This window comes from Neoarius graeffei, chromosome 10, assembly GCF_027579695.1.
Source record: "Neoarius graeffei isolate fNeoGra1 chromosome 10, fNeoGra1.pri, whole genome shotgun sequence".
NCBI classification, from domain to species: domain Eukaryota; kingdom Metazoa; phylum Chordata; class Actinopteri; order Siluriformes; family Ariidae; genus Neoarius; species Neoarius graeffei.
The window spans coordinates 62,371,756-62,386,995 of record NC_083578.1 but is presented as its reverse complement, the minus strand read 5'-3'; the positions used below and the strand labels follow the sequence as shown (position 1 = coordinate 62,386,995).

Genomic DNA, 15,240 nt, shown 5'->3' with positions numbered 1-15,240 from the left:
ACTCAATAAACTAGTTACTTGTGTATGGGATTTTCACTTTATGTGCATTGTACTCACTGCCTACTGCCCATAAACATTCTTCAGCTATTTTTGACAGGAGCAAAGTACAGATCTGTTAGGAGCTGTGGCAGAACAAAAGGCCCCATATTCAGTTATAATGCAGTGCTATAAAACACGTGTCTCTTGCCTTGCCTGAGTTTTATGATTGTGAATTGTGTGTGTACAGGACAGTACGGAACCTGGGCATGATGAATGGAGCATTGCTTTTGGAGATGAAGCGTGATGATATACGAGCTGTGTGTCCTGAAGAAGGAGGTCGTGTTTTCTTCCAACTGCAGGCCATTAAATCCTCTATGGCAGTATGTATAAATGTGCACACACACACACACACACACATACTGTCTAACCAGAACCCTTATTTATTGGAGCAACTCTAATGATGCATCAATAGTTCAAACATTTAATAATACACAAACATGTGCATGTTTCTGCAGCTTGCTAGTGAAACGGAATATAACCACTACAACGGCCGCTAAACCTGACCATCACGGTGAGGGGGCAGATGACCGCTTACGGATTCACTCAAGAGAACTGCACAGCGATTACATGCTGGCTTTATCATTTGTTGGTTCATGAAAAGTTTATGATCTGAACACAAGTATCAAGCGACGTTATACTCCAAGTATAATTTTAATTATTCTATCCACATTCACTGGATGAGTAATCGCACGTTCTGATTGGCTACTCTACTACTAGGTTAATCAGCTCATATACTGTGAGTAGAGAAAAACAAAATGGCAGAACTGTACTTGAAAACAAAACCCCCAAAATTAAATATTTAACAGAAACATCTAAAAGAATAGTCATGCCCCCCCCAATATCACCTGTTCTACACTCCAGCCCAGCCGGTGAGAGTAATGCACCTTTAAAGTTGGTTTGCCCACTGCCAAAAAAAACTCCAAAACCAAAATACAGAATAAAAAGTATTTGATGGTAAGAGCACTTCTTATTTTTCAAGAATTATCACAAGTTGTTACTATCATTTTGCTGGTTTGTTTACATTAAGTGGAAATAATTTTGTTGGACATTTTGTATAGTTTTTTTTTTTTAAACTGAATTCGCAAAAAATAAAAATGCTCGGGCGGCACAGTGGTGTAGTGGTTAGCACTGTCTCCTCACAGCAAGAAGGTCCTGGGTTCGAGCCCCGTGGCCGGCGAGGGCCTTTCTGTGTGGAGTTTGCATGTTCTCCCCGTGTCCGCGTGGGTTTCCTCCGGGTGCTCCGGTTTCCCCCACAGTCCAAAGACATGCAGGTTAGGTTAACTGGTGACTCTAAATTGACCGTAGGTGTGAATGTGAATGGTTGTCTGTGTCTATGTGTCAGCCCTGCGATGACCTGGCGACTTGTCCAGGGTGTACCCCGCCTTTCGCCTGTAGTCAGCTGGGATAGGCTCCAGCTTGCCTGCGACCCTGTAGAAGGATAAAGCGGCTACAGATAATGAGATGAGATAAAAATGCTCAGTTTCTGAAAATCCAGTGAATGTGGATATAATAAACAGTTATTCCACTCAATCTCATCATACATGGCTTATAGCCAACTCAGTGCTACACGCCTCGTCAGCCATCAGCTCATGTACGACTCAATTTCATTGAATAACTTAAATAGATGGTAAAATCTGTCATGCATTTTTTGATCCTGTTTATCCTATCATCTTAAAGGATATGGGACATGGATTTTTTTCTGGGCATAATTATGTATAAAGGACATAAGAAATGCCATCTAAATCACTGCAGGGCATCAAAAATGTGAAAATCACCACATTATTCAAGTTTTTTTATACATCAGCGTAAAACAAGGATTCGTTAATGAGCTAGGTGGTCACGTGACCCGTGACGTCACAAAAACTTTCCAAGGAGCCAGCGCTTGGGAATCTAATGTAAACAGGTTACCGAAATGGACACCATCGACAGTGATATTCCTGATGTTTCACAGAGATGTGAAGTTAGACCCTATCACTTCAAACCGATAGCTGGAAATTCACATGAACATGGATCTTGTCTTTACTCTGACGGGTCAGATGATTCTGAGAGTGAGAGTTCATTCAATCCCCATGAAACTGAAAGCGGTCGGCTCGATAACACTTCCTGGTAAGTTAAAAACAATTCTGCTCAAAGGCTAATGATCTGTTGAAAGAAGTATTATTTTTGTATCATACATTGCAAGTTCATCATAGATCTAGCTAAAGTCCGTTGTAAGCTAGTTTTTTTTTTGCTGATATTTTTCGAGATTGATTGAGATGCAATGCTTCCAGAGTCCGAGATGAAAACATTCAAAATGGCGAAACGAGTCAGAATTGTGATAATCAATAATTGATACACCCAAAATTATAATACTAATCCTTACCTCGGCTTTCAGACGCTTAGCGCAGAGGTCTTCAACAGGGGGGTCGCGAAATTGCACCGGATCACTCATAACAAAAATATTCCTGCCCTGTCCCCTGGCCTCCGTGCAGGGATGCAAACAGCGCGCCTTTCGGCGGATGCCGCCTTTCTCACGGCTGAATCGCGCAGATCCGATTTAAAAAAAAAAAGCGATATTAATTCATGAAACATGAAGTATAAGGATGAGAAAAAAAAAACAGTTTAAATCGGGAAGCTGCACACATTTGTGCAGCTTCCCGATTTAAACTTTTTTCTCATCCTTATACTTCCTGTTTCATGAATTAATATCACTCAGTACCCGAGTATTAATGTTGAAAGAATCCTCAGTGAAATGGTCCGAATACAGTTTGTGGGAAACAGTAGGTGCAAAGTTTTTTTCAACAGGTGTTCTGTAAAGTTATCCTACCAAGCCTACTGCGCATGCACGAAGCCTACTGCGCATGCGCAGGTGAGCCCACACTTTCCTCAGCTTCGGGTCCTTGGGGAATGCAAAAAAAAAAAAAAAAAAAAAAAAAACTTACTCCAGGGCATTTCCCATTGGAATTATTGGAACCATAAGCAGCACAATACACCATGATGTCCAATGTACTTTAAAGACTATAAAAACAATTTTCTTGTCATCCACTTCTCCATTCATCTACCCGCTTGTGCTGTGCCCGAAAGTTTTTGTGACGCATGATCACGTGACAGCGGCTCTTCCGGTTGCAAAAAATGCATATCGGAAGTCGAGCAGAAATGCCATATAATCATCACGAATATAACGATTTTGCTGAATTTAATAGATGATTTTGTATTTGTTGATGCAATTAATTCATATTTTTAAATGGAAAGAAACTGATATGGGACATGAAACATAAAAGCACGCTATATCCTTTAAACATGCCAAAAGAACTAAATGTTAATATGAAGTTAACTGTGAAGGTGCATTGATAAATCATTTTAAAAAATATTTACAGTCACATATTTATAGATTCTATGATCCATTTTAATCTAAACTATCCACTGTAACCAGAAACTATTCCTAAAACACACTGATTATAGCTTTAATTCTCCATACTGCATGTGTCTCTGTGTATATACCGTACATCCTTTACTTTAGAGAGCGGAATTTTCATGCAAGAGTGTACGTCGTGTATCATCACAAAATATGATCACCGCTATCTACAATGGTTTTGCAATGTCTGGTAAACTGACCTATTTGGATGTATTAATGTGCAAATAAAAAGTGTCTTTTCACTAGACGCAATCTGACACGTGAGATGTTGTGATTATTTCACAGTGCTGTTGCAACATGACTATGCTCCCCATTTCTTAATTCAGAGCAGAATAGCAAAATATCATAAGTCAACAGGTAATGAACAAAAAACTTCCTGTTTTTATTGTGTGAAAATAAGAATGGAGTACAATGTCATTTTTAAAAGTAGTTAACAAAAGCATCAAACTTTTAAACAAGTCATCTTTTTTCCCCTCCTTTAAACAATTCGAATTGAAATTATAAGTGCTGTACTTGTCTTTATTCACGTTCTTTCCAAAATACGTTCACATAATTTGATTACACACTGTTTTTTACATTTTAAGGCTTTTGAAGGCGATTTAGAACACTGCTTGACAAAAACTCCATTAACGTCACCTGCAGTAGCAGTACTTCAGAGGACCATCACAAAAGCGTGCCAGTCTTCACTCCTTCTTGTTTCCCCACTTTGCCATCTTGTTGTTGACAGGTGTTTTCATGAACCTGCTTGATTTCATGTATGCCGAGATCTTCTCAAGTGCCTTAGATAGAGGAACATCATTTAGCTTACTTTTTTTCTGAAAATTTTATGGGTTATATGCAGACATCACAACAACCAAAGTTTCAAGAAACAAACATTTAACCCAAACCTCAAATCTGTCGAGGAGATCTTTGAGGTTCTTGAAGTCATCCAGGCATTTGGGCTCAAACATGCGGTGCTGGTCCAACAATTCATACATGACGAAGTCCACAAATGTGATCTACATCAAAATGCAGAATTAATTACACGGCCTATGTAACGCTGGAGCACGAGTTGGTTATGGCGTAAAGCCAGAACATTTTGTGCAGTCAGCATGTTCCATCCAGTAAGAATTTTTACCTTATCACCAACAAACCACTTCCTCTCCCCCAAAAATGCAGAGAATTGCTTCAGAGTTCCTGGCAGTGCATCCAAGTAGCCTTGCTTCATGGTATCCTGAAACGTTAATGACATACAAGATTGTATTAAACTATGAATTAAGCATCAACAGTAATAAGTCAGTCCCTAAATTGCAAGGGTGATAAAATAGCCTACATCCTGCATGCAAGATTTCAGAACCATGATTTAGAATCTCATACCTACTTTAAATGCTATGTTATGCACACAGTTGTTGCACAATACTACTACTAATAATATTTCAATCTGTGCGTTCTGTTCAGTCACTTGCTGCAACTCTTAACAATTGACAATTTTCACCCCTGCCTTAAATTTCAAGTTTTCGGTCACGGCACTCCCAGTTCATCTCGTCTCATTTTCTTCCGCTTATCCGGGGCCGGGTCACGGAGGCAGCAGTCTGAGCATGGAAGCCCAAACTTCCCTCTCCCCAGACACCTTGGCCAGCTCCTCGGGAACAACACCAAGGCGTTCCCAGGCCATAGTCCCTCCAGCATGTCCTGGGTCTTCCCCGGGGCCTCCTCCCGGGGGGACATGCCTGAACACCTCCCCAGGGAGGCATCCGAAAGAGATGCCTGAGCCACCTCAGCTGATTCCTCTCAATGTGGAGGAGCAGCGGCTCTACTCCGAGCTCCTCCCGAGTGACTGTGCTTCTCACCCTCTCTCTAAGGGAGCGCCCAGCCACCCTGCGAAGGAAACTCATTTCGGCCGCTTGTATCCACAATCTTGTTCTTTCGGTCATTACCCAAAGCTCATGACCGAAGGCGCAGAGAGGCGACCCTCTCGTTCACTGGGGTAAACTCAAACGCATGGTGGCTGAGCTGGGGAGCTATAAGCAAGCCCACACCAGCTCGCCGACTTCCAGTTCACTGTGCAAAAAAAAGGATGTGCTAGATCGAGTGCTATTTTATAAGCTGCCGAATAATAATGGCAGAACTCATGTTTCTTTTCAAACTGTCTGCTGCTTTTATGTTCTATTACATTTCATAGCAAAGGGGGAAAAAACATGATCCGCTCCTCTAGTTCAGATTTTTTTTTAAGCTTAAAAGGCAAGTGTTTCAAGGTGACATTATACCCCTTTTCCACAAGTTGACACAGTTCCCTGAGGTCTTAATGAACCGTCTGTGACCTGCTTTGGTCAAAATACGACGAGGATAAAGCACCACAGCTCCCTTCGCACCCGGTCTAAACAGCCCTGTTCAAACCAGCCAATTTGAGGGCCTGTTCCTTTAAATGGTAACGAGCCACTGCTCACCCCACCGGCCAATCAGGTAGCACTTTCATCATGAATATTCATTCACAAAGGCACACAGGGGCGGCACGGTGGTGTAGTGGTTAGCGCTGTCGCCTCACAGCAAGAAGGTCCGGGTTCGAGCCCCGGGGCCGGCGAGGGCCTTTCTGTGTGGAGTTTGCATGTTCTCCCCGTGTCTGCGTGGGTTTCCTCCGGGTGCTCCGGTTTCCCCCACAGTCCAAAGACATGCAGGTTAGGTTAACTGGTGACTCTAAATTGACCGTAGGTGTGAATGTGAGTGTGAATGGTTGTCTGTGTCTATGTGTCAGCCCTGTGATGACCTGGCGACTTGTCCAGGGTGTACCCCGCCTTTCGCCCGTAGTCAGCTGGGATAGGCTCCAGCTTGCCTGCGACCCTGTAGAACAGGATAAAGCGGCTAGAGATAATGAGATGAGAAAGGCGCACAGGTGGCATAGAAAGGGGAGCCAAATCTGTCTGGCTTGTTGAAGCACATTTTCTGAAATAGGCAGCCCAAAAGAAACTGACTGGGTTGTTTTACTTCAGCGTTTGTAGGTTGGTAGGCTCTCCAGATACACAAACGTATGTGAATAAGCACTGGAAAAAAAAGTGAGCTTTTCATAATGCCCCCCTTAAAGGCAGTGGTCAAAATTGACACCTTTACTTGAGAAGCGAGGAGGTATGAACTGCACACAGGTCATTTTAATAATCCAAATGGAAAATCAGCTTGAGCTGCTGCGGAACCCAACTCTGAACCCAAATTCTGGCGTACAATATGTTTTGAACTTAAGTCATCAACTCTGAGCACGGCCCTCGGCGTCTACTTAACATCACATGCAGTCAACAAAAACAAAGCTCAAGTAGTAACACCAAGACTCAGGCAACTTACATAATCTCGATAACAGAGAATGACGAAACCGTTGCGGAAGTCCATTGCCTGATTCTCCAGGATATCCACTCTGATCTTCTCGTCCTCCGTCTCTCCACCTCGAGTCATGGTAAATAAATGGAGACAAAGATACAGTAAACTGTAGAACCTTTTATTTAGAAACTACAACATATCCCCAAAAGCACTGTAGCACAAAGACCTTCAGTTCCACATACTGTTTACCCAAACCACAGTTTTAAATGTCTGCAAGCTTTTCCTTTGGTGCTATTTAACAACTAGTAGTATTCTGTCTTTTCACTTATAAAACAAGATCAACTGTGAGCTACTGCTCACTAACGTATCCCCCTGCTCATATCAGAATGCAAGCAATCGAAGGAATAGGACACTTATTATGAATGTTGACTTCAACAAATAATTAACCCTGAAATGAGTGAGTAAAGAGCAGTGTTCTCCCCAGGGATTTCAGATAGCATCCTGGTAAACTGTCATTTTGAAATAGCGTCAAAATCCACCCTATGTTTCGTAAATACATTGTCGGTAAACAGGAAGTCGATGTGTGACAGACCTGAAAACGGTACACACGGTATAGAACCCCAAGCTGAAGCTCGGTACCAAATATCAAGCAGTTGTGATTTGTAGTTGCTGAGAAAAAAAAAAGTGTTATGAAAATTTTATAAATCCACCCTCTGTGTTTCGTAAATACATTGCCGGTAAACAGGAAGTTGATGTGCGACAGACCTGAGAACGGTATATGCGGTACAGAACCCCAAGCTGAAGTTTGGTACCAAGTGGCTATGATTTGTGGTTGCTGAGAAAAAGAGCATTTCGGACGGACAGAGGTAACTTCCTTCGAGGGGGGGTATAACAAGAGTGCTCCGAGAGAGCAATATCCCCCCGCTGGCAACTCGGCCATAACTCTGGTAAAATATGACTGAATTGAACGAAATTGCAATGTGTGTATTACCGACATATAACAAAGAATCCTGCCAAGTTTCATGAAACTCCTCCAAAAATTGTGAGAGGAGTTGATTTCAGAAGGCAAATACCCTTCCCAGGACGGACATCGCCACGACATAATCCCCCTTCGGACCTTTCGGCCAGCAGGGGATTTAAAAAAAAAAAAAAAAAAAAAGCACTTTAAATTTTTTTTTGCAATATGAAACAGAAGCTTCTGATGCAATGTTGCTACAATAGATCTAACTCTGTGCTGAGAACTACTGTACCACCAGCATCCAAAGCACTGCAGTGAAAGAAAAGTAAACCCTCACAGAGGTTGTGTTTGCGGGCAATGTATCTCAGGATGGCGTTACTCTGCACAATCTTCCTCTCGCCATCCTCAAGGTAGGGCAGCTAAAAAGAAAAGCAGAGTTATCACAGAGGACTTCAAACACCAAAATACAAATTGCTTTTCCCCCCCCTTCCCTCTTAACACCACTTACATTAGGAAAGTCCATTTTAAGCGTGGCTTTCTCATCAAACCAGCAGCTTTTATCATAATTGGGAGCTGTAATTAAGAATATGCATGTGAACGCATCTCTCTACACACACACACAAAGCTAGTTTAAAATGTAATTCTATTTTTAGTACATATAGATTTATTGCTTTTGTTTTTATTTGCATCAAATCTACTTTTATCTTGACAGTTGTGCAAAGGTGAATAAAAGGAATTGTATTTTAATTATATGATTAACTGCACGGTAGTCATTTACCTTCACCACAGGAATAGAATTTATCTTCCCATTCAGTGCCAGTGTACTCCAACAGCAGGCGAATGGGCTGAGCAAGCTGTTAAACAAAACAAGTTTTACATGTTTTCAATCATCATCTTTCGGCCGTTAAGGTTCGCCACAGCGGATCTGTTCTGCGTATTTGATTTGGCACAGGGTTTACACTAGATGCCCTTCCTGACGCAACCCTCCCCATACATGTCAACCTATACAGAATGTCTGTATTTTATATGGATTTGATTCAATAAACGTCGTATACGGGCGTATAAATAAAGTTATACGGATTCTTTAAAAAAAAAACTTCAATATTTATTTAGAGCTATAATCAATTCCCACGATGATAAGAGCGCATAACATTTACAAACGTACTGTACACCACAGACAGCCAGTAAAGAGTCTTATGAAATCGCGCGTTATCTTGTGGTAGCGAGACTTCGTTCCACTTTTGATCATGCGCACACCGCATTGCGAGAATCCCGCCAACCGTGAAGTCATAGACGCCGGCTTCTGCGTAGAATCATACGTCATCCTCGCCCGAGAATAAAGATGCCTCGTTCATGTGCTGCGTTTAACTGTACCAACAACAGGTTTACTGTCCAAACGAGATCACATGGGATTACCTTTCACAGGTGAGACTGGAAAAATACTTTTCATTGTATTTGGTCATTATAACGTAATTTTACGAACAGATTTTTCTGACTTTGTGGCTAATATGAAGTCTCGCGCATAATAGCCGCTCGGTGAAACCTGTCTCCAAACAACGAAGTATTTCCTTCGTAACTACGCTGATAACACTTTGTGTTTTTGTCAAACATTGGAGCTTTGTATTCATTCTGAAGGTTTATTGTTATTAATATTGAATAAAAAGTAACTGGGATATATCATTAAAATTTTAGGTAAATTATTTTAATTTGCATCTTATACGGATTTTATAAGGGAAATACGGATTTTGGAGGTTGGTTATACAGGTTTGATTGACCAAAGGTTGACATGTATGTCTCCCCCCAATCTATCCAGGCTTGGGACCGGCACCAAGTACGCGCCGTCTTGTACAACCCTGCGTATTTGACCTAATCTGCATGTCTGAACTGTGAGGGAAACTGCAGCACCTGGAGGAAACCCATGCAGACACGGAGAGAACAAGTTTTGAATAATGATGGGAATTCTGGCTCTCATCAGCAAGTTGGTCTAATCTGCTCAGCTCATCATTTTAATCGTCTACTACTCTTCTGGCTCTCAAACAGCTCCTTGCAGGTTCCCCCCACATAGCTGGCTAATGTTAATTTTTACACAATCACTTAAACTATTTAAATCAAATTTTACACGCTGATTAACAATTTTAATATTACCGTACACTTGCAAAGTATTTATCAGAAAATCTATTTACATAAAATCATTGTAATACAGGGTGTTCCAAAAAAATTTTATATCACTTCACAATCTAATAACTGCCAATTCTCATTCAATTGACCAAATTTTAACAGCGTGTGTGGAAACAGGTCGAAATTTTATATTTTTAGCTATAGACATGCCATTCACTGGAAAAGAAAAGGCGTTTTGAGTGTTAGAGTACGCTCGAATACAGTCGAATAAGACTGTGCAGCGTGCATTTATGAGAGGGTTCTCTAAAAACACACCAACTGCAACGCAGATTTGGACACGGCACAAAAAGTTCAAAGAGGAAGGCTGTCTGTGTGCAGGGCAAAGAGATCTGAACAACCACCAGCATCTGAAGAGACGGTCAAACGGGTTCGCGAATATAGAAAATTTGTAAAACCGTTCATGAAATCCACATACCGTTGAATTTCTCATTCAAATTTTGAGGAACAGATCTTATATTGCTCAACATTAAGCCTGTTCAGTTTCATTTGCCGAGACTATGTAGTCTCATCTCATTATCTCTAGCCGCTTTATCCTGTTCTACAGGGTCGCAGGCAAGCTGGAGCCTATCCCAGCTGACTACGGGCGAAAGGCGGGGTACACCCTGGACAAGTCGCCAGGTCATCACAGGGCTGGCACATAGACACAGACAACCATTCACACTCACATTCACACCTACGGTCAATTTAGAGTCACCAGTTAACCTAACCTGCATGTCTTTGGACTGTGGGGGAAACCGGAGCACCCGGAGGAAACCCACGCGGACACGGGGAGAACATGCAAACTCCACACAGAAAGGCCCTCGTCGGCCACGGGGCTCGAACCCAGGACCTTCTTGCTGTGAGGCGACAGTGCTAACCACTACACCACCGTGCCGCCGACTATGTAGTTTCTGGGATATTTACATCTCAAATAATATAAATTTTTTTTAAATATCCTGTAATTCCAGCAAAGATAAAAATTTCCTGCATTACTACATTATTGTGCATGTTGTATTTATGCTTAAAATAAAATGACTTGCATATTAAATTCTCATTTATTAACATTTGACCTTCAATGTCTTGATTTTTTTTTTATTGAAATTCTGAGGTGACCTTTTTTTAGTTTAAATTTATTTCATCTCATTTGGTTAATGTCTAATATTTTTCCTGGAATCCTTTAGTCTGTCGAGCTCTTTGGCCTCCATCTCTGGACAACGTGCTCAAACAGATCAGGTTCCTTTCATGTTAATACCACAATCAACGCCATCATGTTTGTCATCTCGTAGATTTCGAACTCACTGAGCCAAGTCTCTGACGAAACTCTGAACAACTGCATCGTAGAGCTGAATGGAAACTGGAAGAATCCAACCTTTGCTATTTATCCGGATAGGATCTTGAACATCAGTAGAAAATGCCGAGTGAGAAAAGGAGCACTTGTTTCTTTGACTGAACAGTGAATCCTGACTCTTATCCCATGGTTTTGAGTTTGCTGAAAGGTTCTCTCAAATTAAACTCCATTGTAACTGCTCTGGCAAGGCCTCCGTGTGACGTTACACAGCAAACTACTAGTTTCTCACAGGAACAATAAAAATAAAGCAAAAGCCATCAAATTAACAGTAGAACTGATAAGTACATCACATACAGTGGTGCTTGAAAGTTTGTGAACCCTTTAGAATTTTCTATATTTCTGCATAAATATGACCGAAAACAACATCAGATTTTCACACAAGTCCTAAAAGTAGATAGAGAACCCGGTTAAACAAATGAGAAAAATATTATACTTGGTCATTTATTTATTGAGGAAAATGATCCAATATTACATATCTGTGAGTGGCAAAAGTATGTGAACCTTTGCTTTCAGTATCTGGTGTGGCCCCCTTGTGCAGCAATAACTGCAACTAAACGTTTCCGGTAACTGTTGATCAGTCCTGCACACCGGCTTGGAGGAATTTTAGCCCATTCCTCCCTACAGAACAGCTTCAACTCTGGGATGTTGGTGGGTTTCCTCACATGAACTGCTCGCTTCAGGTCCTTCCACGACATTTAGACTGGATTAAGGTCAGGACTTTGACTTGGCCATTCTAAAACATTAACTTTATTCTTCTTTAACCATTCTTTGGTAGAACGACTTGTGTGCTTAGGGTCGTTGTCTTGCTGCATGATCCATCTTCTCTTGAGATTCAGTTCATGGACCGATGTCCTGACATTTTCCTTTAGAATTCACTGGTATAATTCAGAATTCATTGTTCCATCAATGATGGCAAGCCGTCCTGGCCCAGATGTAGTAAAACAGGCCCAAACCATGATACTACCGCCACCATGTTTCACAGATGGGATAAGGTTCTTATGCTGGAATGCAGTGTTTTCCTTTCTCCAAATATAACACTTCTCATTTAAACCAAAAAGTTCTATTTTAGGTCTCATCCATCCACAAAACATTTTTCCAATAGCCTTCTGGCTTGTCCATGTGATCTTTAGCAAACTGCAGATGAGCGTGTTCTTTTTGGAGAGCAGTGGCTTTCTCCTTGCAACCCTGCCAAGCACACTATTGTTGTTCAGTGTTCTCCTTATGGTGGACTCAGGAACATTAGCCAATGTGAGAGAGGCCTTCAGTTGCTTAGAAGTTACCCTAGGGTCCTTTGTGACATTGCCGACTATTACATGCATTGCTCTTGGAGTGATCTTTGTTGGTCGACCACTCCTGGGGAGGGTAACAATGGTCTTGAATTTCCTCCATTTGCACACAATCTGTCTGACTGTGGATCGGTGGAGTCCAAACTCTTTAGAGATGGTTTTGTAATCTTTTCCAGCCTGATGAGCATCAACAACGCTTTTTCTGAGGTCCTCAGAAATCTCCTTTGTTTGTGCCATGATACACTTCCACAAACATGTGTTGTGAAGATCAGACTTTGATGGATCCCTGTTCTTTAAATAAAACAGGGTGCCCACTCACACCTGATTGTCATCCCATTGATTGAAAACACCTGACTCTAATTTCACCTTCAAATTAACTGCTAATCCTAGAGGTTCCCATACTTTTGCCACTCACAGATATGTAATATTGGATAATTTTCCTCAATAAATAAATGACCAAGTATAATATTTTTGTCTCATTTGTTTAACTGGGTTCTCTTTATCTACTTTTAGGACTTGTGTGAAAATCTGATGTTGTTTTAGGTCATATTTATGCAGAAATATAGAAAATTCTAAAAGGGTTCACAAATTTTCAAGCATCACTGCATTTCATTATTTTTAATGTTTCAGGGCAGCGGTTTTCTTTAACTTTCATCACATTTCAGTAATTGATTATTTTCCCCTGATCTTTACCAGTTGTGAATGAACCTCACTTTGCCTCAGGCGCGCGCGCACTCTCTCTGCATGTATTTCGCTCATGAATGCGCAGCACTGAGACTCGGCATTAAAGAACCGAACACTGCTCATTTTTAGCACAAAAATGAAAGATTTTTGCTATAAGCATTCAAATACAGACGCGGCAAGCTTTTTTTTCCCCCATTTTTAGGGGCCTATATATGACAAGTATAATTTGTGTCACAGATATAACATGCTTTCCTGATAGTACTAGAACATGTCTCATATATTAAAAAGAATCAGACATCTGGTGTCATTAAACCTGGAGCTCTAGAGAGCCAAAAGTGCTACCATGGACAAATGTGCATTCCAGGAAGCCATATGGGTTGTTTTACAATCAGGGTACGCAAGCTAAAAATCACATTTAACACTTCTCTTCAATATCAAAAGGCTTGACTAAATAAACTTGGTTGTTTATTGTAGCCCTGTGATAGCTCTATTTACCATGCAAAAAAAAATTTGGCGATAACGTTATTTCTGGTGAATGTATGGCAGTATGTGCCATATTTAGCAAAACTACTCGTGTCCTTTAGAAAAAGTGCTTTTTTGACCACAGGTAGCTCCAAAAGGGATGCACTTACATCATTCTTTATACCATAAAACACACATTTGGTTCCATATCATTGGAAACATAGTTAAGTTTTAATGTTGAATGCCAGTAAGTTTTCAGACTATTTTGATCAAATTAGTCTGTAATTGTGTCAAAAAAAAGTCCTCTCTGAGACAGCTAATTTTTCAATATAAAATAACATATCTAAAATGATTATTTTCATCCTAAAATGTGGTCAAGATCTTGGGACATAAATATTAGAGACAACTAACACAAAGCTTACAGCCCTATATTTAAAAGCACTATGGAAGTAGTGGATTCTGAATTGTCAAAAAAAAAGTCCTCTCCGAGAATCACTTCATTTGTTTCTCCCAGCCCTGCTCTTCTTATAATACAAACTATTCCACATGCCTCTCTGTTCTTTAACTTCACTTAAAAACTGGTACAAGAACCAGTTTGAATCAATTTGAATTTTGGACCCCTGTGACACACACTTTGTACCCTGATTATAAAACAACCCATATTAAAGAATCATGTGTGGAAATTTTAGCCATTTAGTGTGAACAGTTCAAAAGTTATTAGCCATCAAAGCTAAATATGGGGCCACGCCCTTTTTTTTTTTTTTTTTTGAAGGCTTAGTATCTCCGAAACTAGTGGCGATATTGGGCTAAAATTTTAAACAGCAGTTATTAGTGACAAGGATATTAAAATTAAAAACAAATATGAAGCAAATCTGAGATGGTAAGTCGGGAGGCTTGTGGTGATTTGGCCCGGGATTAGATCACCCCGCCGCTCCGCCTCAGCACTCCGAGTCCGACAGTTTACTGCCAGAAACCGAGCCGTTCATTTCCACTTCAAGTCCAAAAGCACCTTCCGGCTTTAGCTTCCTGACTTCAGTGTATTACTGCGCTAACTCACCGTTAGAATGTAAATAAATGGCGCTAAGCGGATATTAAAGTCACTTTGCTGGCGGATTCACTCACAAACAGCGCGGGGAGTTCATCAGCACCGGGGTTTTAAAGCACGCATTCTGCTGCACATCTGTCTCTCTCTCTCTTACCCCTCGAATATCCCAGTAAGCCAACTTCATCATCGTCGTCAGAAACACAACAGAACTGCACAGCGGATAACACTCCCAGCTCCACCCACCCTCTGGTGTCACTTCCAGCCAGCCATTTCCGCCTCTTCTTCTTCTTCTTCTTCTGGCTGCTCCTGACTAGGGGTGTCGCCACGCCGGATCTTTCGTCTTCATTGCTCCCTGTCTTCCGCATCCTTCTCTACCACTTTCATGTCCTCCATCACCACATCCATGTATCTCCTCTTTGGCCTTCCTCGTTTTCGTGTGCCTGGCAGCTCCATCCTCAACATTCTCCTTCCCACATGCTCTGCATCTCCTCTCAGGATGTGCCCATACCATCAGGGGTGCAGATCCGATGTCAGGATTGGGGGGGACACAAAAGTGATTTTTTTTTTTTTGCCCGTATACAACAA

General features: G+C 41.2%; 2 protein-coding genes across 2 annotated transcripts in view; one reads left to right on the top strand and one right to left on the bottom strand.

The window, feature by feature from the left end:
- Positions 1-2,629, top strand: part of eps8l3b (EPS8-like 3b) — a 36,893-nt gene extending 34,264 nt beyond the window's left edge. The window contains exons 19-20 of the mRNA XM_060930843.1: positions 227-359; positions 495-2,629. Of these exons, the coding sequence (XP_060786826.1) occupies positions 227-359; positions 495-536 (175 nt within the window). The 3' untranslated portion in view covers positions 537-2,629. The remainder of the gene's footprint in view (positions 1-226; positions 360-494) is intronic.
- A 1,162-nt stretch (positions 2,630-3,791) lies between these two features.
- On the bottom strand, positions 3,792-14,918 carry LOC132893177 (glutathione S-transferase Mu 3-like). Its single transcript, XM_060932035.1, has 8 exons — positions 14,810-14,918; positions 8,452-8,527; positions 8,182-8,246; positions 8,011-8,092; positions 6,743-6,840; positions 4,551-4,646; positions 4,321-4,431; positions 3,792-4,212 (listed from the first exon to the last, which is right to left on the bottom strand). The coding sequence occupies exons 1-8, from the start codon at positions 14,840-14,842 to the stop codon at positions 4,117-4,119; spliced, it is 657 nt and encodes a 218-aa protein (XP_060788018.1). The 5' UTR covers positions 14,843-14,918; the 3' UTR covers positions 3,792-4,116.
- Positions 14,919-15,240: the final 322 nt, after the last annotated feature.

Excerpts from the sequence above, each read along its gene's own strand:
- LOC132893177 (XM_060932035.1), bottom strand. The coding sequence starts at position 14,842 with ATGATGAAGTTGGCTTACTGGGATATTCGAGGG. Across the intron at positions 8,528-14,809 it reads CTTACTGGGATATTCGAGGG|CTTGCTCAGCCCATTCGCCT; the intron begins GTAAGAGAGAGA and ends TTTGTTTAACAG. Across the intron at positions 8,093-8,181 it reads TTAAAATGGACTTTCCTAAT|CTGCCCTACCTTGAGGATGG; the intron begins GTAAGTGGTGTT and ends TTTTCTTTTTAG.